Source organism: Borostomias antarcticus, assembly GCF_949987555.1.
Source record: "Borostomias antarcticus genome assembly, chromosome: 5".
NCBI lineage: Eukaryota > Metazoa > Chordata > Actinopteri > Stomiiformes > Stomiidae > Borostomias > Borostomias antarcticus.
This window is the reverse complement of record NC_140238.1, coordinates 32,995,153-33,017,069: the sequence shown is the minus strand read 5'-3', so window position 1 is coordinate 33,017,069 and position 21,917 is coordinate 32,995,153. Positions and strand designations below refer to the sequence as shown.

General features: G+C 49.7%; 1 protein-coding gene across 4 annotated transcripts in view; it reads right to left on the bottom strand.

The window, feature by feature from the left end:
- Window positions 1-19,020, bottom strand: part of pbx4 (pre-B-cell leukemia transcription factor 4) — a 32,568-nt gene extending 13,548 nt beyond the window's left edge. For 2 of the 4 annotated variants that reach the window (XM_084438021.1, XM_084438022.1), the window contains exons 1-3: window positions 18,203-19,020; window positions 15,527-15,640; window positions 11,677-11,750 (exon numbers count right to left, since the gene is read on the bottom strand). In XM_084438021.1, the coding sequence (XP_084294147.1) occupies window positions 11,677-11,750; window positions 15,527-15,640; window positions 18,203-18,384 (370 nt within the window). In that variant the 5' untranslated portion in view covers window positions 18,385-19,020. The remainder of the gene's footprint in view (window positions 1-11,676; window positions 11,751-15,526; window positions 15,641-18,202) is intronic. The other 2 variants (XM_084438024.1, XM_084438023.1) reach the window with 1 other exon arrangement.
- Window positions 19,021-21,917: the final 2,897 nt, after the last annotated feature.

Below are 21,917 nucleotides of genomic sequence, written 5' to 3'. Positions count from 1 at the left end.
CCGCCCCCCCCCCCACCCCCCTCACATTCCTGCTGCTGCTCCCCCTCTCACAGCTCAGGAATGCAGCAGACCCAGCCGACTGAACTAATGACCCCGAATCGCCCATCCCTCCCGCTCCCCCCTCAGCCATTCAGAGAGCTGTACTTTAAGTACTTATGGGTGGAGGGGGGGTGGGGGGGGGGGAGTGTTTTTATAACGTGCGTACACCTACCAGCGTTATGTCTGTACGTGTAGGAAGTTTCGCCGCTGAGGCGGAGTGGACCTAGCCGGTGTTGGGGGGGGAAGGGGTCGGGGGGGGTGTATGACACGGTCGTGTGTTTTCTGCGGAGCACTGGAGAGTTTCTACTCGCTCTGGGTCCCTCGGCGCTGTCCGAACCCACAGCTGGGCTCGTCCAGTCCCAGACACATCCAGACGAAGTGCTTCCTGCGTCGGCGGAGTCTGGGTGGGGGGGGGGCGGTGGGGAGGGGGGGGGCGTATCGGCCTCTGGCTGATCGGTGGAGGAGTGACCCGGAGTTGAGAGGGCAGTACTTTCGCCTCTCCGAGACCGTCTCCTCCCCCCCCCCCCTCATACCCCCCCCCGGGCTCATTATAGCCCCCAACTGTAGCCTAATGCCCTCCGATTCCTCTAATGACTCCAATTAAGCTGTGATTACTGACAATTACACTCACACACTGTCTAGGGGGGGGTTATGGATACGCGGAAGAGTTCAAACATGGCGAGGGGAAGATGATGATGACGATGATGGTGGGTTAAGGCCCGTCATAATTCTTTTAACACGCCGGGCGCGAACGCTGGTGTGCTTCGCTGGGTAAACACGTTCGAAGGCGCGCGGGGGCGAAAATCGCCAGCGCCAGTTCCAACCAGGTAATATAATGCGTAGCGCGCCTATAAAAGAATAGAGAATTAGCCAATGGGGATCCGACGGAAGGGCCACAAGCTGTATTCAGAGCTCTTAAAACCACTCAATTATGGATCAGCCACCACCCTAGGCAGGGTGTGTGGCATTGCGAGCCGCCTGTAGTATAAAATATTCAAGGTATCCAGCTGGGTTTCCGCTGCATACATAATCATGCTCATTTCAGCACAGGCAATATGGCAGAGGCGTAGCGGCGGCGGTGTGTGTGTGTGTGTGTGCGTGGTGCAGGTGGATACCACACCCAGCCGGTGTGAGGGCGAGGTCGCTGTGCATTAAAGGTAGCGTCTTCGCGATCCGGCTAAACGGAGTCAGTATATCATGGCTCGGCTAGTGGCTCAGTATATCATGGCTCGGCTCGAGGCTCACACACGCGCTTTATACTCCTCTGTCTTTTCGCTCTCTTGCGTCCCCTTTTCACTCTGGCCTCTCCCCCCTCCGCGTCCCCTCCCCCCCTTCTCCCTCTCCCTCGCGCCCCCCCCCCCCCCCCTCCGCCCCCCTCTCTCGCTCTGTTCTCCATTTCAGTGGAGTTCTCCATGTGATCCCTCATGCTGTCAGCCCCCCCCTCCCTCTCTCAGTAGACAGACAGGATTAGCATTTTAATTGCATCAGCTCCCTTGGGTATTCTCAGCCTTTCACTGGGAGAGAGTGAGGGAGCAGGAGAGAGAGAGGGAGAGAAGGAGAGAGAGAGAGGGAGCAGGAGAGAGGGAGCAGGAGAGAGAAAGAGAGAGGGAGCAGGAGAGAGAAAGAGAGAGGGAGCAGGAGAAAGAGAGAGAGAGAGAGAGAGAGAGAGAGGGAGCAGGAGAGAGAAAGAGAGAGGGAGCAGGAGAAAGAGAGAGAGAGAGAGAGAGAGAGAGAGAGGGAGCAGGAGAGAAAGAGAGAGAGAGAGAGCGAAAGGGAGCAGGAGAGAGAAAGAGAGAGAGAGAGAGGGAGCAGGAGAGAGAAAGAGAGAGAGAGGGAGCAGGAGAGAGAGAGAGAAAAGCAGGAGAGAGAGAGAAAAGCAGGAGAGAGAGGGAGAGAGAGAGTGAGAGAGAGAAGGGAAAAAAGGTGAGGAGGGAGGGTAAAGGAGAGCCAAGGAGAATTGGGAAGAAAAAAAAAAAAAAACAGTCACACAAGAAGATCTAAAAACAGAACAAGGGAAACGGAGGAGAAACGGAGGAGAAACGGAGGAAGAGAAACGGAGGAAGAGAAACAGAGGAGGAGAAACAGAGGAAGAGAAACGGAGGAAGAGAAACGGAGGAAGAGAAACGGAGGAGGAGAAACGGAGGAAGAGAAACGGAGGAAGAGAAACGGAGGAAGAGAAACAGAATGAATCCTGCTGCGAGAGGAGAACGGAGGAAGGCAGAATTGTGTGAGAGAACCAGATACATAAAAACTGTTTTATATAAAACAGTTTTACATAAAAAGATGTTTAAAAAAAAGATTTGGAAGGACGCAAACCAAGATCCCCCCCCCCCCCACCCCCCAATACTGGTTTCTCTCATCTGCAGCCCGCCCTGCCAAAAAAACAACCCCTCCCATCTAGCAACAACCCCTCCCATCTCACGCAGGTAGGCTACCGCACATCTGGTTTGAATATTGATCCTAGATAGGTGCAGGAAAAACAGTCTGTTAGGCCTAACATTCAGCCATTTAAACACACAGAGCCAACAGCTGACGTCTTCTGAAGACAGCCCAGGGATCGTCCTGTGAGAGGACCCAGAGACGGAGGGGACTGGAGAAGCCTGGAGAACCAGACCGGCTGATCTGACCTCTGGCTGAAGAGCCACAGCAGAGGCCAGTTCGTTTGTAAACACTGACCATCTCCCACTGAAAATTAACCCAACATCCCCCCCCCCCCACAAAAAACACTACATTCTCAAACATTTACACTGTTTTTACACATTACACACTTCGTCTTTTTCACATACTGAAACCTTCTCTCTCTCTCCACTCTCTTACATACAATGTCCTTTTGAGCCTGCTAAGGCAAGGCAAGTTTATTTGTAGCACATTTCAGCAACAAGGCAATTCAAAGTGCTTTACATGAGACATTAAAAGCATCAAGACAAAGTGCAAGAAACACAAGGTCATATAAAACGAAATGCAAAAAAAGGACATTTAAAACGAAAAGGAAAAATAAAATACAGGAACGGTGAAGTGTGTGAATGAATAATTTTTTGATTTAATAAAAAGCAGCAGCAAAAAGTAAAGTCTTCAGTCTTGATTTAAAAGAACTGAGAGTTGCAGCAGACCTGCAGTTTTGTGGAGCATAAAAACTGAACGCTGCTTCTCCATGTTTTGTTTTAACTCTGGGGACAGAAAGCAGACCTGTGCCAGACGACCTGAGGTCTGGATGGTTCATAACGCAGCAGCAGATCAGAAATATCATCATGTTGATTCCCCTGATCTCAGAGCAGTTCAAGACACCTGAAAAAGGGCCGTTTTTCCTCCCCATCAGGACGAATGAGCTAACGGCCCTGGTAACCCAACTGAACCATGCTGGATATGTGAGAGGAATCTTCACCATCTACCCTGGGAGTGGGAGCCTATGGGGGGGGGGTGACAGAGGTACTCCATCCTTGTTGAGTGGTGTTTTCTCGTGGAGTGTGTGTGTGTGTGTGTGTGTGTGTGTGTGTGTGTGTGGGGGGGGTAAGCTGAGGAATCCATATGTCAGTTTCTGCTCTAAGCAGCTCAGGCTAATCAGCATTCGTGTGGCTGCTTTGAAACCCTGTTGCACGCTACCAGGTACACACACACACACACACACACACACACACACAAATGTAAACACAAACACAAGGGTGCATGTGCGCACGCACACAGCTTCCTGAGTGAGGGAGGGAGTGGTAGGCGGCCATTGTGAACCCAGTGTGATCTGATTAGGGTGTGAATAGCGGGACTCACACCCTCGGCAAACACTCCAGCTCAGGCCAACACCCCATTAATCAGGCCTTAATTAACCAGGGACCAAGAGCACAAGCTCTGGTGAGGAACGGCCCAGACACGAAAACATCTAACGCCTAGATGCTAAGAGAGGATGTCTGCTCCTCCACGCCGGGGATGCTGGGATTTCTGTTCAGGCGCTCCATCATGCTAATATTTTACCCATAATTACCTTCTATGGACACCTGAGGTCACACACACACACACTCTCGCTCGCTCGCTTGCTCACACACACACACAGACGCGCATGCACGCACACACACACTATCAGCTCTCCCTCGCCGAGGGTGTAAGACAAGATGGAGGGAGATGTAAGCATGAAATGTCACAGGGGGGGAGGGGGGCGAGGAGGAGGAGCGCGCCGAGGAGGAAGAGGAGCCGCTAGCCCTCGTCCGCGCCTCGCTCCCATCTCTCTCCGCCTCATCATCAGCCCAGCTGGCTCCCGCGCTCGTTAACGCCGCCTCTTAAGGATCTCCTAAAGACTTTGTGAAAAATGAACGCTCATTTGAGAGGTCGTTAATTTGCACTGTTATGCAAATCAGGCGGCAATTAAGCGATAGATCAGGGGAGCGGTGCCCGTTTACAACGAGCGAACGAGCGATATGACACCGTCAGATGGTACCGGAGAGAGACTGGGAGCCACGTGGTCTCTCACTGCGGGGAGACAAGCACCACGCTCAGGCTCTCCTCTAGAACGTAGGCCTCGGCGTTGCAATGCAAGGCCCGCCTCCTACAGCTGATTGGCTACACGTGAGCCATTCCTAATCACTTGAGACGAATGATAAACAAAGACGGCAACCGGACAGGTAACGGGTGCGAGGGGAGAGATTCGTGTTCCCCTCGTCCACGGTCGGAGGCAGAGCCAGTTGTGTTCGCAACCTTGGCGCTAGGCGGATTACTACAGATTAACAAACAGCTCCCATCCGAGCGCCACCCGTCGAAAACTCTCCACCTCGTGTGAGAGGAGCTCCAGGGGTTTAGGAGGAGAGCGGGGGGTTCTTAACGCCTCCAATACCCCAAGACGCACTCCTAATCCCGGGATGGCTCAGAGACCGCCCCCCTCCCCCCCCCACACCGAATCTCCCGCTGTATCTGTAACACGGTGTGAAATATACACAAACACACTCTCTGGGACCGCGGAGTGCTGCTCTACAGAGGGGTGGAGGGCTCCCATCAATTGTAATTAATCCTTAATTAGTCAGGATTAGGAGCCGGGCTCCTGACTCTCCCCCACCCCGGCGACGCCCAGCTGGGGCCGCATTTACATATCTTTAATTAAAGAGACGTTGGCTGCCCTTCACAAGACAGGCGCCAGACTGCGGGGGGAGGAGGTCCGGGAGGGGGAGGAGCTCACAGAGGGAGGTGGGTTGAGATGAGGAGGTGCGAGAGATTTGGGGACCCGGGGGGGCGGGGGGGACTGTTATGTTTCAGTTTTGGCAACTTGCTTCGTCCCTTCATGTCTTTTCTCTGGCGTTGAATGGTTGTGAATGAGGTGGATATGGATGACTATAGCAGGGTTTCCCAACCGGGGGTCCGAGACCCCTTACGGGGGGGCCAACAATTGCAGGGGGGGCGCCAGGCCTCAGATAATTTGAGGGCTTAATATTAGCTAGACAAATATTTATCAAAGAAATCATGTTAATGACGTCATACAGCAATTAACAAAATACATGATTATATCTGATGAAGGGCCAAAAAGCATGGTATTTACAGCACTACAATAAAATATAAATTCAACAAATTAATCAGAGACTATGAATCGTGTCAACATTAATATTACTGCTACACTGGCGAAGCGCTTCATTGTACCCTAACTTGGCGACTAGATTTGGGAAGGCTATCTGGAAAAAATATATACTTGGCCAGTAGATTTTTTAATCTACACTCCCCTTGGCAGGTGACTCACCGTGAGCCAAAAAGTTAATTTTCACCCCTGCTTACACTGGAGGTAATTTGCGCACATGCAAATTCCATCAGGTGTAAGTGGGGGGTGGGGAGGGGGGTCTGGGGAAGAAAGGTGGGGAACCCCTGGACTACGGGACCGACGGTGAGGACCCAAGAACATCTTTACGAACGGCGAGGAGAGGGTTAATAAGGAGACTAGTTAACGAGGAGTGCTCAGGGCTGCATCCACTCAAGGCTTTCTAAAGTAACCAAATGGCAGTATGGATCAATTAATCCCCCCCCCCACACACACACACACACATAATTCTTATCCCAAGTCTGACGTCTGTTTGATAGATTAGGCAGAGCGTTCACTGTACTGGTGGAAGAGCCCCAGCAGAGGAGCCCGCAGTCGGCCCCTGAATCCCCTCACACGCACTGGGCCCTAATCCCTGGAGGACTAACACGACAGGCCAGGGGGAGAGGCAGTCAGCCCACACACCATTAGGCCTGGGGAGGGCTGGGGTGCCCCGTCCCCCCCCAGTTAGAGGGGTTGGGGGGGTTGTCTGTCAGGGCTAGGGGTCTGTGTGATATTAGCCGTCTGCCAATCTGGCCTAGGGAATGGACATCAAGTAATTACTGCTGCTCTTACTGCCTCATCAATCTCTCTCTATCGCTCCTTCTCCTCCACCCCGCCCCCCTCCCTCCCTCCCTCCAACCCCCCCCCCCCCCCCCCCCTCCACTCTCTCTTTTTCAATCGCTTCTGCAAAGGAAAAGAGGACAAACGCAGATTGAGTGGCAGGGTACCACAATCCACAACAGGGATGCAGGCGAAAGCGTGAAAACGATCCGGTAAGAGCTAAGAGCTAAACGCACGTATGATCCTGGAGCCGTTCTGAGTGCACCGTGTAAAATAAGACATTTCAACCTTCTTTTCTTTCAGCAGCGAGCGTCTGGGTCTTTGTCCCTCTGCCATACATGGCCACGTCTGAACCTCCCTCCTCTAAACCCACGTCTGAACCTCCCTCCTCTAAACCGTCTTCAGAGAAACAGGCGCTGCCGGCTGTCACTCGTAAAACCATCATAAAAGTCAGAGGTTTCCAACAACTCGTAATATTTTACGGCCGGGGGTTCAAATTAAGCTCTTTCAAAAGGAATAATAATTAAAGGGCTGTAATTAGGCCTGTGATTCACTGGGATGAAGTCTGTGTTCTCTTTGAGAGACGGGGGGGGGGAGATGCGGCAGAAAGCACATTTACATTAAGACGCATCAAGACTTGTTGTTTTGACTGCCGGTTCTAAGCCACAGTGGATCTCTGTTTCTGATGTATTGACGTTACAACACAGACCTGTCAAGAGGGCTCATCGTTACCTGTAAACACAAGTAGCCCTTACTTTATCTCTAACGATAAAGGCAGGAATCTCTGTCTGTCTGTCGATTAACTCGAGAACCAGGCACTCTAAGTTGACATCCGGCAGGTGTATTGCTCAGGACCCAAGGAAGTGCAGTGTCGAGTGTGACATTGTTTGGATGAGCGGTTCTCGAGAAAGCTGCAATTAATTGGCCCGTTCCGAACAGGCACATGTTCAACAGGCACTAGGACCCAAGGAAGTGCAGCCAGAGGGCGTGACAACATAGGGCCATAGCTGCTAACGCTTGCGATAGAGAACCAGTTAGCTATAGCCAAGACTAGCATGCTAGCTAGGTACCCCGCTACTGCTGGCTAGCTAGGCACTAGCTACAGATGAGTTCATGTGAGGACAGATGATGAATACGAATAAATTCCAGTAACCATCGCTACTGGAACCATTGAGAATTCTGCGTGCTGACTTTCCCTTGAAAAGGACTTGGCCTGCCAACACTGACCAGATCCACATCTAGAAGCCCTCCATACGAAATATATTTGGATCCCGAAATGTGTTCCAGCAGCCCTATAATTGAGTCAATTTCTGCAATAACTGCACTTATGGCTGTGTATATTCTACTAATGTTAACGTTACTGCTCGTTGCTTCCGGACACTGTCTTGCCACGGGACGGAGAGAAACCGTTCTGAGCATCACAGTCAGGTAAGATATAAACGTGACACTCGGTCCTGTGCTTCTTTATCATCAGAATTAGTTTTTTGCCATGTAGTTTTTCAACATAGCCTACTAGGAATATGCACCATGCCCGAAGCAAATTCCTAGTATGTTGAAAAATGACATGGCAATAAACGGATTCTGATTCTAAAGAAGCACAGGACTGAGTAACATTTATCTTATTGCCATCTGCTAGAATAAGCTAGCCAGCTACAGTAGTTCATGGCAACAGCCACTCCGGTGGCTAGGCTAACTTTAGCTAGGCTAGCTAGCCACGAAAGGCTATTAGCCATAACCTCCCCTCTCCCCTCCCTACTCTCTTAACATGAACTGAAACTGAAATCGGATTCCTCTAGACTCCGCTCTGTGCTGCGTGTGCATGCGGAGGGGCAGATCAGACACCGAGTTTGAAGTTGGCGCTGATATGTGAAAATTAACTTTATAGGTAAAACGACGTTGGGGGTGGAAAACGGTGGGTAGTGTTAAAGCAATGACTCTGAATACATGGTGTATGACCCAACACCGATTAACACCGCTAACACCGACAACAGTAACAAGCCTACCACACAGCTGGTCGAAGTACTAACATGGTGCAAAAGTTACCTCACCAGCTTGCCACACTGGATGGGAATCACATTAATGTTATCTTTAAGCTAACCCGCTAATTAGCTAGCCTAGGCCCAAAGAAGCACAGTGTTGAGTGTGAAATCATTTGGATGAGCGGTTCTCGAGAAATCTGCAAGCAGCAATACCAGAGGCCAAGCAATCAGTCAGTTCTGAACAGGCACTGCAATACAATTAACTAGCTCTTTCTAAGCTATGATGGATGGAGAACTGTTGGGTTATCTTTACTATGAAGATAGAAAATGGCGGTGTCTGTATCCCTGTAACTTGAATGTCTCCACAGCCACCCACTTGTATGACATTGATATGCACCAGGCGTGTTGCTCGGGACACTATGTCACGGTTCTTGCTAGCTAGCCTAGTTGTGACATCGGCTGGACAACTTCAAATTGTTTTAAACGGGCACTGCACTAGTAAATCTTGTATAACGAAATTCAAAATAACATGTTCAGGGTATGGGACCGGGTTGAACTTGCTTCAGAAAGCCTGGAGATCGGGAACAAAATGTTTCAATAAAGCAGCAGCCCCGGTCGAGGTTAGCATGTCCCATCATTATCTTTTATAGCAGTCCTTGATCTTACAATAATCTGGCAACAAAAACGGAACTTCTTAATGGAGGAGGAAATAATGAATAGGGGGGAGGGTGAACGGCAGAGCCATAAACTCGGACAGCGATTCTTTCATGTAGAGGCAAAACTAACACAAGTATGAGCGCAAAGTGAGGCTAAAAATCAGACAAACTGCAAGGGTTCTCGAATATATGTGTTTGTTTTTTTAAGTTATCCCACTGCACCATGAGCGCGGCTATTTTTACAGCAAACGAAATGCCCATGAGACGAGGGGGGGGGACGGGACATAACGCAGCGGAAGCCCAAAAAAAAGTGTGTCTTTAACTTTGATCAACTACCATCTCTAGTTTCTCTCAGAATGAATCACTTATCAAAGATTTTAACTAATTTCACACCGAAGAAGGTCATGTTTAATGTGAGGGAAAAGCACAAGAGAGGGGTCTGTGGTAGAGAAGTGTGTGTGTGTGTGTGTGTGTGTGTGTTGGGGGGTGGCATTTGAGGAGAACATTTCCTTAACAATGAAAACAATCTACCCAACTGCAGCACTCAGTGGAATTCAACTCCCCTCCCCCACTCTCCTCCTCCCCCCTCCATTACCATATCAAAGCCCCGAGTTCAGAGCAAGTCTTCTCTTTCAAGAATGGGAGGGAGGCAGAGAGAGGGAGGGGGAGAGGACAAGACCGAAGCAGCATGAGTAGACCCGAGCCCCGACTTTGCTTTTATCCCTGCTGTTGTGTGTGTGTGTGTGTGTGTGTATGTTGTGTGTGCGCGCAAATGTGAGAGCGAGTGTAAAAGACTGCATAAATCCGTGGAGATACTGGAGGACTACTGATTTGGGTTTGTGCGAGCTGCAGTCGAGAAGGGGAGTTGTCAATTCACATTCCAGAGGCGCATAATAGATCCTACGGGGGGGGGGGTCTGGAGGCGCTGTGGCAGCCTGGGTACCTGCTGCTGGTAGGGGGGCACCGCGGGGCGGAGGAGCCGGCAGAGACGCCCCGGCGCTGGGGCTCGCTGACGGATCTCTCGCACACACACACATCTGCGGCTGGAATTAATCCCCACTGCTCAACACTCCTGATCCACTCTCTCGCAGTAACAGAGCGAGGAAAAAATATGACTGGTATTGAATTATATCTACCCTCCCCCCCCCCACCCCCCACACCCATGGTTCCATTTGCCATCTCAACCTCCCCGCCCCCCCCCCGCCCCCACTAAACACACACAAACAAACACACACACACACACCTACCTCTTGTAAGCCCTCTCCCTACAGAAAAGCTAGCCTAAATGTGAAAATCAAAGCGAATGGCATTAGGGTAAATAAGACCACTGGTTGCCTGGGAAACAGTGTACCCCCCCCCCCCTCCCTCTAGCCCACTCTTTACCTCTCTCTAGTCAGGGGAGAGCAATAATGTATTATTGACAGATCGCCACAACAGGGCAGCGTTCTCAACCTGTATTTCAACTGGAGAGAGGAACACGCCACAAGAGGGGGGGGGTGGAGGGAGAGGGGGGTGGGTGGGGGGGTAAGACATGTGAGAGAGAGAGAGAGAGAGAGAAAGAGGGGAGGGATCCCCGGAGCCCCGCCCACCCGGTACAACCATAACCATCAATCTGCCATCCTCCCCTGGCCTCCTCCTCTGAACCCTGCGAGGGACCTGCCAGGGAGCTGATGGGAATAGCCAACAAGGTGGGAGCAACAAATTTGACTTTGGCGAATGAAATCCACGGCCGTCCGTAGCTGCTACAAGACACCTTCTCTCCATACAATAAATACATTATATCCAGAGAGATTAGTCTTTAAAGCTAGTCGTTTAAGGATTCACCATAGACCTGGGACACAACGCAGGCCTTGGTAGCTGGATGCTTCACCTGGTTCAGGTAGTAATGTGGAATATACGATGCATTTCTATACAATGCATTTGCATTGATTTACATTTACATTCGACTTCACGAGAGGTGTCGGCCTCTTCCCGAGGAGTCGGGTTGATGATAGATACGCATCAATCACTCGTCTCCTCCACGTCCCTCAGAGAAACCATTACCCACCGATGCGATTTGATGTGGAGATTTTGGCGAGACAAGTCGCTTTTATCGTTTGAGATCCATCGATCATAGCGAATCTCAAGTTCAGGGCGAAACCTTTAACGAGACACTGTTTAATACCCACCCACGTCAGATGTGGGCGAGATATCCCGACATTTCTAACACCACATCTAGCAGATGAGACCAACAGTCAAAAGCCATTCCACCTGGGCCCCTGCTACCCTATCAATACTATGCAAGGGATCAATACGAGATCGACTGAGTACCCAGGGAGCCATTACTGGAGTAATATAACCTTCAATAAGCTAGGCTACATCCGATTTGGACAGACTGGGAGACGTTACGAGTGTAGCAGTGAGGGGCGCCCTGGTAGCTCACCGGGTAAGGCGCGCACCATATGAAGGCTAGTCCTTCGCGTGGCGGACCCGGGTTCGATTCCCGGCTCGGGTCCTGTGCCGCATGTCCTCCCCTCTCTCTCTCCCACATTTCCTGTCTCTCTCAACTGTCCTATAACATTAAAGCTGAAAAGCCCTAAAAAATATCTTTCAAAAAAAAGAGTGTAGCAGCGAGACGCGGGGTACAGACTGAGCGAGGAGAGAGAGCGGTATTTCGGAGCAGAGGAGCGCGTCTCACCTGTCTTCTCTTTGATCTCGCAGAGTACACTGAAGAGGGCAGGCTTCATTCTGTGACAGTTGAGGGCGTGTTTCCTGCCAGGGAAGAAAGAGAGGAGAGAGGAGGAGAGGGAGAGACAGGATTAAAACAAGCCAACCTCCATTTACACCGAGACACTCCCAATATGTTTCGTCGGGTTGTAAAAAAGAGATTTGTCGCCACTATAGCACGGTTACCAATCTCAAACTCCTAAAGCCTACACCTATATACTTGAAGATTGAATGCGGAGACTGAATGATCTTTACAGATCTATACTATGGCAGCAACTCCAATAATCCAACCTGAATGACCTGAACAGATATGCACGACGGCAGCAACTCAATAATCCGACCACAATTTCTACATTTCTTAGCTGCACCTATGAAAGCCCACATGACCCCTCAGCATACGGGGTGAGCATCAGAACCGGGCCACACCGCTCACCTCAGAACAGGGCCACACCGCTCACCTCAGAACCGGGCCACAACGCTCACTTCAGAACCGGGGCCACACTGCTCACCTCAGAACCGGGCCACAGCATTTACCTCAGAACCGGGCCACAGCGTTTACATCAGAACCGGGCCACAGCGTTTACCTCAGAACCGGACCACACTGCTAACCTCAGAACCGGGCCACAGCGCTCACCTCAGAACCGGACCACACTGCTAACCTCAGAACCGAGCCACAGCGTTTACCTCAGAACCTAGCCACACTGCTAACCTCACCTGTGTGTGACGGCCATCTTGCTGAACTGCTGTGACTCGGGCGCATGCATCCACACACTGACAGCCCTAGCTTTGAGTTAGCCTTTGATAGCATTACATACTATAGCCTACGTTGGGTTTCTGCTATGACTATATAATACCTCAACTTACCCCTTTAATAACATGCTATTGCTAAAATGGTTGTCTGTGACACATTCAGATATAGCCTATACGTTGAAAGTACAGTGAAAGGTGTCACTTATGTAACGCTGCTGGTATGATGCATCAATACGACCATCAACACATCATCTGTGTAGAAAAATAGGCTCCTCCTCCACGTCGAAACTCTAGACGACGCGGCGCCACACCTCGAGACGCACGCCACACGGCCGTTCCCACCCGGCCGTCGACACGGGGGCGCCGAAATGAAAAGCGAGGGGTTCCGCGAACGTCACGCACAGGTGAGGTAAGAGGCGTGGCCCGGGGGCCTCGGGAACTCCTTTGGGATCTGGCGGCCAAGTCATCCCCCTTCTTCAGACAAACCCCCGATTTACCCACCTGATTGGATCAAACGGCCACTCATACGACTTATAAGACACCTTTTAAACACTAAATCAACAATGAACAAACGACTGGTCTAGGGGTAAATAACACACAATAACTCAGCTAGGGTGAAACAGGCCGATTATACAAGCACCCGCCTGACCCAGAACAAGCCCTCACTCCTACCCCACCTGACCCAGAACAAGCCCTCACTCCTACCCCACCTGACCCAGAACAAGCCCTCACTCCCACCCCACCTGACCCAGAACAAGCCCTCACTCCTACCTACCCCACCTGACCCAGAACAAGCCCTCACTCCTACCTACCCCACCTGACCCAGAACAAGCCCTCACTCCTACCTACCCCACCTGACCCAGAACAAGCCCTCACTCCTACCTACCCCACCTGACCCAGAACAAGCCCTCACTCCTACCTACCCCACCTGACCCAGAACAAGCCCTCACCCCCACCCCACCTGACCCAGAACAAGCCCTCCTACCCCACCTGACCCAGAACAAGCCCTCACTCCTACCCCACCTGACCCAGAACACTCCCTCACTCCTACCCCACCTGACCCAGAACAAGCCCTCACTCCCACCCCACCTGACCCAGAACAAGCCCTCACTCCTACCCCACCTGACCCAGAACAAGCCCTCACTCCTACCCCACCTGACCCAGAACAAGCCCTCACTCCTACCCCACCTGACCCAGAACAAGCCCTCACTCCTACCCCACCTGACCCAGAACAAGCCCTCACTCCTACCTACCCCACCTGACCCAGAACAAGCCCTCACTCCTACCTACCCCACCTGACCCAGAACAAGCCCTCACTCCCTCCTACCCCACCTGACCCAGAACAAGCCCTCACTCCTACCCCACCTGACCCAGAACAAGCCCTCCCACCCCACCTGACCCAGAACAAGCCCTCACTCCTATCCCACCTGACCCAGAACAAGCCCTCACTCCTACCCCACCTGACCCAGAACAAGCCCTCACTCCTACCCCACCTGACCCAGAACAAGCCCTCACTCCTACCCCACCTGACCCAGAACAAGCCCTCACTCCTACCCCACCTGACCCAGAACAAGCCCTCACTCCTACCCCACCTGACCCAGAACAAGCCCTCACTCCCACCCCACCTGACCCAGAACAAGCCCTCACTCCCACCCCACCTGACCCAGAACAAGCCCTCACTCCTACCCCACCTGACCCAGAACAAGCCCTCACTCCTACCCCACCTGACCCAGAACAAGCCCTCACTCCTACCCCACCTGACCCAGAACAAGCCCTCACCCCCACCCCACCTGACCCAGAACAATCCCTCACTCCTACCCCACCTGACCCAGAACAAGCCCTCACCCCCACCCCACCTGACCCAGAACAAGCCCTCACTCCTACCCCACCTGACCCAGAACAAGCCCTCACTCCCACCCCACCTGACCCAGAACAAGCCCTCACTCCCACCCCACCTGACCCAGAACAAGCCCTCACTCCTACCCCACCTGACCCAGAACAAGCCCTCGCTCCTACCCCACCTGACCCAGAACAAGCCCTCACTCCTACCCCACCTGACCCAGAACAACCCTCACTCCTACCCCACCTGACCCAGAACAAGCCCTCACTCCTACCCCACCTGACCCAGAACAAGCCCTCACCCCTACCCCACCTGACCCAGAACACTCCCTCACTCCTACCCCACCTGACCCAGAACAAGCCCTCGCTCCTACCCCACCTGGGTGACTCCCGACCCAACACTCCCTCATTTGACTGCGGGGTGCATTCTTGCACAGAGATGCTCGTCTTCTTCTCTGCATTTCTCAAGTCTAGTCGTTCCATCAAAACGCACACACTGACAGACACATACCGAGACACACCTCTCTAATGGCTGATGACTCATGGATTCTTTGTCAGAGTCGGCTCTGGATGCTGCCGCGCTCACAATAGAACCTTACATGAGCAGACCGTCTAGACATCTGCACTGTTCAACACACTACGCACGGAACAGAAAGAAGACTCAAGAGGAAAACAATTTGGGAACACAATGGCGTTTTTTTTCCAGCATTGAAGCCAGGTTAAGTCTCATGGTAACAAGAGATGTATACAGATGTATGAATAATGATTTATTCCAAAATGTCTACACACAGGCTACAGATGAAACGGTTGACCGCCATCAGGAAGATCCATTGGCGAAAAAAAAAAAGGTCATACTCAGAAAAAATTAAAAACATCAAGTACGATAAGAATGAAACATCCACAACACGACAGATGAAAATGAGTACACCTGACCTCAACACCCAGTCCAGTTGTGTTGTGCGTTGAATGTGATGCCAGTGAGGCTTCGCATGAGTGTGCGTGCGCTAACGAGCGCCGATACCCTCTAAGAGGGTAACAAGGTGTTGTTTATGGAGCCGGTGTGTGCGTTGATAGTGTCCGCCCGTGTGTGTGTGTGTGTCAGTGTGTGTGTGTGTTTCGTCACTGCTGGATTGGAGTGGGAGGTGTGCCTTCATCATGGAGGGGGTTATGAGCAGGAGGGGGGAGGAGGAGGAGGAGGGGGGGGGCGTGGCTCATGCGGTCCTGTTACTGACCTGTGCTGGAAGTTGAGCGGCAGGCCACCCCCTGCCGTGCCCCCCCCCGCGCCCCCTCCCTCTGTAGGGTCGTCTGATCCGCCCCAATGCGCCGGCGACTCCTCGGGCCAGCATCTGAACATGGGGGCAACAGGGTGAGAGGGTGAGGGTGCGCAGGCAGGGGGGGGGGGCACCGTGTCATCCTCTGCTGCCCCGAAACAAAGACGCCCCCGTCTCACCACACTGCCCCCCCACCCCCTCCAGGATGAGGGCTTGGCCCGCTGCCTCACATAGGGCTCAGGTGGGTACAGTAGGCAGGTGAGTGGGTAGGTGGATTATATGTACGTCGTGTGTAACAGTGTCGGTATGGCAATGCTAATAAAATAGCTCATTTGCAGCCCTTATTTGTCGTGTTCCAGTAGCTGGGACCGGAGCCCGTGGTGTCGTTCCAGATATAAATCGGCTAAATCAAGTAAATGATGGGGGGGAAAAAAAAATCTGCCTACTATCATGTAGCTCCCAGCTGTGACAGCTGCCAGTATTGGGATTGTAGGCTAGTTCATACAAGCAGAGCATCCGTTCATCTTGGCTCTCTCTGGGCATCCGGGACCCAAGACTCCCCTTCTCACATGAGCCACGGACGTAAACAACCAGCCTCACTAAAACACCAAGCGGGAATAATGGCGTTACCACATCCAGGGCAGCCCTTAAGTGGATTGGCATGCTCTAAGCCGAGGGGGGCATGGCGAGTATCTTGACGGACTAATTTAAAGCCTTTCCTAGAGGGAGATGACTGTGTTTACAGGGATGGCTCTGCTGGACTACAGCCCGGGGGAATGTTTTGAACGACACAAGTGGACACTTAGGCCGACTGCATGTAGGGAGGAAGGTAACAATGCTGGTTATGATGTGTACTGGACCAGACTGGCGCTGGCCTGACACGTAGCTTTACCCAGTACACCTACACTGGCTAGCATCCAAAGGACGAAAACACAAGACATCATGCACATTGGATATAAAATATCAAAAACTTTGGGGGGGGGGGGGGGGAAAGCACTGAGAACTAGTTTGAACTACTACCAATTTTAATGCTAAAACTTCTTGTCACAGCTTAACCTGACATGTTAATTCAATCCACCAAAAGTAGCCTGCTGCATATAGCCTACACACACACAAAGCACAGATTTGACAATACTAATACACTCAAATACATGCAAAATGTCCTATGAACCACTCTCTAGCCATTAGGGAAGTTTAAAGTGTAAAATATTCAACGCAAAATGGGACCGAGACCACAAAGGCCAGGGTAAATCAAGAGACAATCAACAACAACAGTAAAATGTCTTAAATTCATTTACAGGTAAAAAATGTAGAGCTAGTGTCCTCGAACACGGGCATATTCTAAAAGGAAAATATGCAATATCCCTCAATTCATAAACTGACGGTGTAGCACCCCCCCCCCCCCCCCCCCCCAAATTCTCATTAATAGAAACTCGATTTGCGGACAGCTGCACTCGCGTCCACATTATAGGAGAATTGATTGCACCCTGCACACAATGAAAAGGATGAACGCCAGGGAGGGAGGGAGTGAAAGGGAGTGAATTAATTAAGAGAACCAGGTGGTCAAATGTTGGGTGGAAAATCACTAGCTAATGACACGTCACACGGTGGCCACAGTCTCGCAGTGGACGGGGTCTATTGTTCCACTTCTGACGCGTATATCTAAAAAGATGACCTTTTGGCTCCGTGAAGCCACATGGCAAATGAATCTGGCTCGTTGGCTCATTATGATGGACATTCACACAGCAATCATGATACGAAAATAGATATGCATGAATTATGAGCGAAGACCCACTTGAATAATTGCCCCGTTATCAGTCCGGGTGCCTTAATTGTTCACCAATACCCTTCTTGATGTCAACTCAGTTCTTATGGTTAACTAGCAAAACCAAGTCCCACAACACAACAATTTGCATTTCAAAGACCATTATAGAAAGCGATGGATCAATTAAAGAGGCTGTAAAATGCAAATTATACAGAAGAGTGAAAAGTAGCCCATGTCACTGAAAGAAATGTAGGTTATATGAAAGACTGTAACTTGTTTTAGAAAGCATCAATGTTTGTTGCTTGCAAGTGTAGATGTTAGCAGTGGAGATAACATTATGTTCCCCTCTTTCAACCGTGCTGTTGATACATGTGCCATTAGAGGGACGAAACTTTTTTCAGCAAGTTCTGACACCTGATCACAATTTAAATTCTTGATTCTAGGTAGATAATAGTGATCTCCTTCCATGCATATCAGATCAAACTGTAGTCTAGCCCAGGGCTAAGAAAACTAGGTAAAAATCGACGAAATGTACATGGAAAACAAGACTTGTGCAGGATAGTGTCCAGAAATGTCCTTTTTTTGTAATACACACCAAGATAATAGCGTGCACAAATAAAGATTAAAGCATAATAAACATTATGTGGAGGTCTGAAATAGCTCATCTCTAACGTTATAACGTCAATCTCTCTTATTATCAAACCACATGTGTAGAACGCGAATAAAAGCAATGTGAACTTGTGAAATGCCAAATATCTATATCTAATGCATGACTCCACTGGTTGATACACCTTATGGTGTGTTAAACATGACAGTAAATCATTAGTAGAGACCCTAAAACATCTAGTTTCTTCGTTGCACGTTTGCATTACCTGGCCTGCGCCTCGTCCAGGCTCTCGTCCGTGATGGCCATGATCTGCTGGAGGATATCCCCAATGTCTTGCGGTTGACCGAGAGACTGCTGTTTCCTCACCGCATCTGGGTCTCCAACGTCGGCTTGGGATAATCCCCCGAGTCCGGTGAGACCCGCCAGCATCCTCGTCTGGTCATCCATTACTTCTCAAAGAAAAACTCGCCCGTTTTCCCCTCAGTCGAATACAGGCACGATTAGCTAGCTCGCTAGCTAACAAAGTACTCTCCGGCGCAAATCATACACAACTGTCTGATATCTACTATTGACAAATAGCTGCTTTAAAAATGTTGTTAATAAACCTCTACATTCACGGGAGATTGACTGTGGTGTCAGTATTAGTCAATTAAAACGATAAAGGGTGAATAAAACGATAAAGCTAGCGAGTAAACCGTCGCTAGCCGAGGGGAAGCTAGCGGTCTCGAGCTTCCGAACGCAGGGAAACTGAGGTAAACGAGGAGGACACGCGCAGCGCGAGCGCACGGCCAGAGCCTCGCGCTACAACATTTTTTACCAACGGAAGAAAATTCAAATATTCAAACAGCTAAACGTCCCAACTGCCAGTCGAGTCGAGAGAAAAACAAGGAGAAAACACTTCGCTGAGGGAAAACCACTAGCTATATAACATAAAAACCCCTATGGTTGATAACCCTAACTGAGGTAAACGAGGAAGACACACGCAGCGCGAGCGCACGGCACAGCGCCTCGCGCTACAACATTTTTCCAACGGAAGAAAATTCAAATTCTAAAGATAAACGACAACAGCCAACCGTCAAAATACCAGCCGAGTCGAGAGAAAACAAGGAGAAAACACTTCGCTGAGGGAAAACCACTAGCTAGATAAAATATAAAAACCCCTATGGTTGAGATTTCCTTTTCAAAACAGAGCCATTGTGTTCGGGAAGAGGACTAGCTAGCTAGCTGCGTGAGGACCCGTCGTCCACTGGCTCTGAACACCCACCAGTTACTACAGGCTAGCCTGTGTGCTCGTTAAGTGGCTAAGTAGCTAGCATGGATGTAGCTAGCTACCCAGTGCATCATAGCTAGCTAGATATCGGGCTTGCTAATTTGGGTTGCACGACATCCCTAATGATGATGAGTATGTATTGATTATAGATGGACGGCTGGCTGAGAAAAGCTAGAGTATGAGGTTATTGTAGAGAAATTAGACTTGCAAAAGAGCTGCTAGCTCATAATAGTAGGCTAAAGTAGCTTAGGAGCTAGTTGAGAGCATTGGGACTGTTGTGATGAGTGTTTTAGTGCCCTCTAGATCATAGCTGTGGGGTTAACACAATGGGTAAAAGTTTACATATGTAAAGCATCTAAATGTTGTGATTGTCTGCGGATGAAAAAACACGTAGATTAGGATTAGATTATTATAAACATATCATAGACTAGGATTATACATGATTATAAACATATCAGGGAGTTGGTTTTAATTGAGATGTAGAGAAGACTAGAGAAGGCTTGTTTTGAGAAGGCTTGTTTTGAGAAGGCTTGTTTTGAGAAGGCTTGTTTTGGGGTCATGAGTTATGTGGATTTGATTTCGGGATGTCTCTTTATTATTTGGCAACTTTGCTTTCATGTGTTGATCTCCACTCGGTGTAAAACTATAATCATGCTCTTGAATCTTGCTGATCTATGGTTTGATTGCAGGAGGTGATTAATAATTAGCCTGATTATTATCTAATCATAACCTATTATGATGATCAAGTTGTACTGTCTCGTCTTTGCACTTTATGTTGGCACCATCAGTGTTATGCACCAGTTGACCAAAACAAATTATTAGAAAGTGTAAAAACTACCTGGAAAATAAAATCGATTCTGATTCGGCCCATTGATAGTCCGTGCACAGGGATTGCACTCATTATCCAAACCAATACATACGCAATAGTACAGAATAAAGTATCAAATAATTTATTTACCCCCCCGTACATCACAAGAGCATAATATGCCTAAATCCAATCTGTCTTTCTGTGCGAAGATGTGGACAGAGCAGATTGAAAACAAGTGCCCTCATTTTTTTCTGCAAACGTTGACGCTTTTGCTGTACTTCATCACTCAGATGAGAGAGACGGCTCGCCCGGACGAGCGGGGAGCTGAATGGACCCGCAGAAGAGGGGCAGCCCGGAGCGATGATGGGTGTGGAGACAAACTGGCCGTGCTTTATGCTGACTCTCCGCACATCCCTCCGCTGCAATCTGCGACTAATCCATCTAAAGTTAGAGACGAGAGGACTGGAATAGCCTATACAGTGACTTCCAACCAAGTAGCCAAGCCCTGTGATGCTGAAACAGGCAAAACAGGGTCAGGCGTCCAAGGTCACCATCAGCACCACTTCATTTAGAATCCAAATGGGTTTGGGTGAAGCAAAAAGCGTAATTATCTAAATTAAAAACATCTCTTTAACGGGGCACCATAACGGACTGCAGTTGTGATCATGGACCTCACGTTCTCTCACTTAGGCCCATCTTTTCTGTTGAATCCATCACTAGTCAAGGGAAGACCGCAGAAATGCAATACTCATAATATAAGTAAATGATATACAACATATCATTTGAATCAAAAGATACCCATGGTTCCCACTATATTCCCATGACTACAAATTACACATTTTATGACCATAAAAAAGGTAATGTATGCCCTGTACACGGCCCCTATGAGGGGGCAGTCTCAGTAGTTCACCACAAAGCTCATCCAAGCTCATTTACCAGCCATGTCTGCTCCTATTTCAGGTAGAGCAAAGCCTAATTGCAGATTAATTGATTAAAGGGAAACTGATATTCCATTCTATTATAATTCTAGGACCCAAAGGACTCTGGACACCAGTTGTCTGGCCCAAGGGACACAAAACACTTTCTGTATCCTGTACTTTTCACATTACTTGTCTGCATCAGCTTTACCCATTCGACAACTGTACTTTAATTTACACATTAGATAAACCCAGTTTATGTGGCACTGACTGTTGAACTAATCTGTAGAAATGCTCCTAATAATAATAATAATAAAAATAGAGGACCTGTGGAGATCTCATCCCTGCGTGTTCAGAGGGATGAGAGGATGAGTACAGAGCGGACTTGGCTGGTATGAGTGTATGGGGGTGAAAGTGTGGGGGGAATCACTGCATAATGTCAGAACTTGGTTCTGCCTCAGTGACCAGCAGAACGCAAGAGGTAGTCACGGTGTGGGGGAGGGGCTTCCTCCCGAACGGTCAGGGGACACGAGGCAGAAGAGACGCAGCGTTGGGGAGCAGAGTGGATCTGCAGAACGCAGCATGGCTTAACATGGACATGACGCAGAGTAGCCTGTATAAGGCTAAAGAGCAAATACACTAGAACGTTCCGGGAACAAAACTTGATTTTCAGCACACACACACACTTCCTCTCTTCAGGAGAGCTTTCAAAGGAGGCCATCTGTGCAAATATGGGACATCCGAATAATGATATTTCATGTTTCTTTACTGTTATTTATCTGTTAAAATACAAGAGGGTAGAGAAAGGGTAAGTGTATTAAGAAAGGCATGTCCAGAAACACTAAAGAGTCACAGTAAAAGAAACAGTTTCTTTGAACATACAATAAGACATAGATTAGGCAGCTGAATACAGAGTACAGTCGCCCTCTGGTGGACAACATGCAGCATGCACTACAAGATAGACCCCTTATCATTTCCCCCCCCA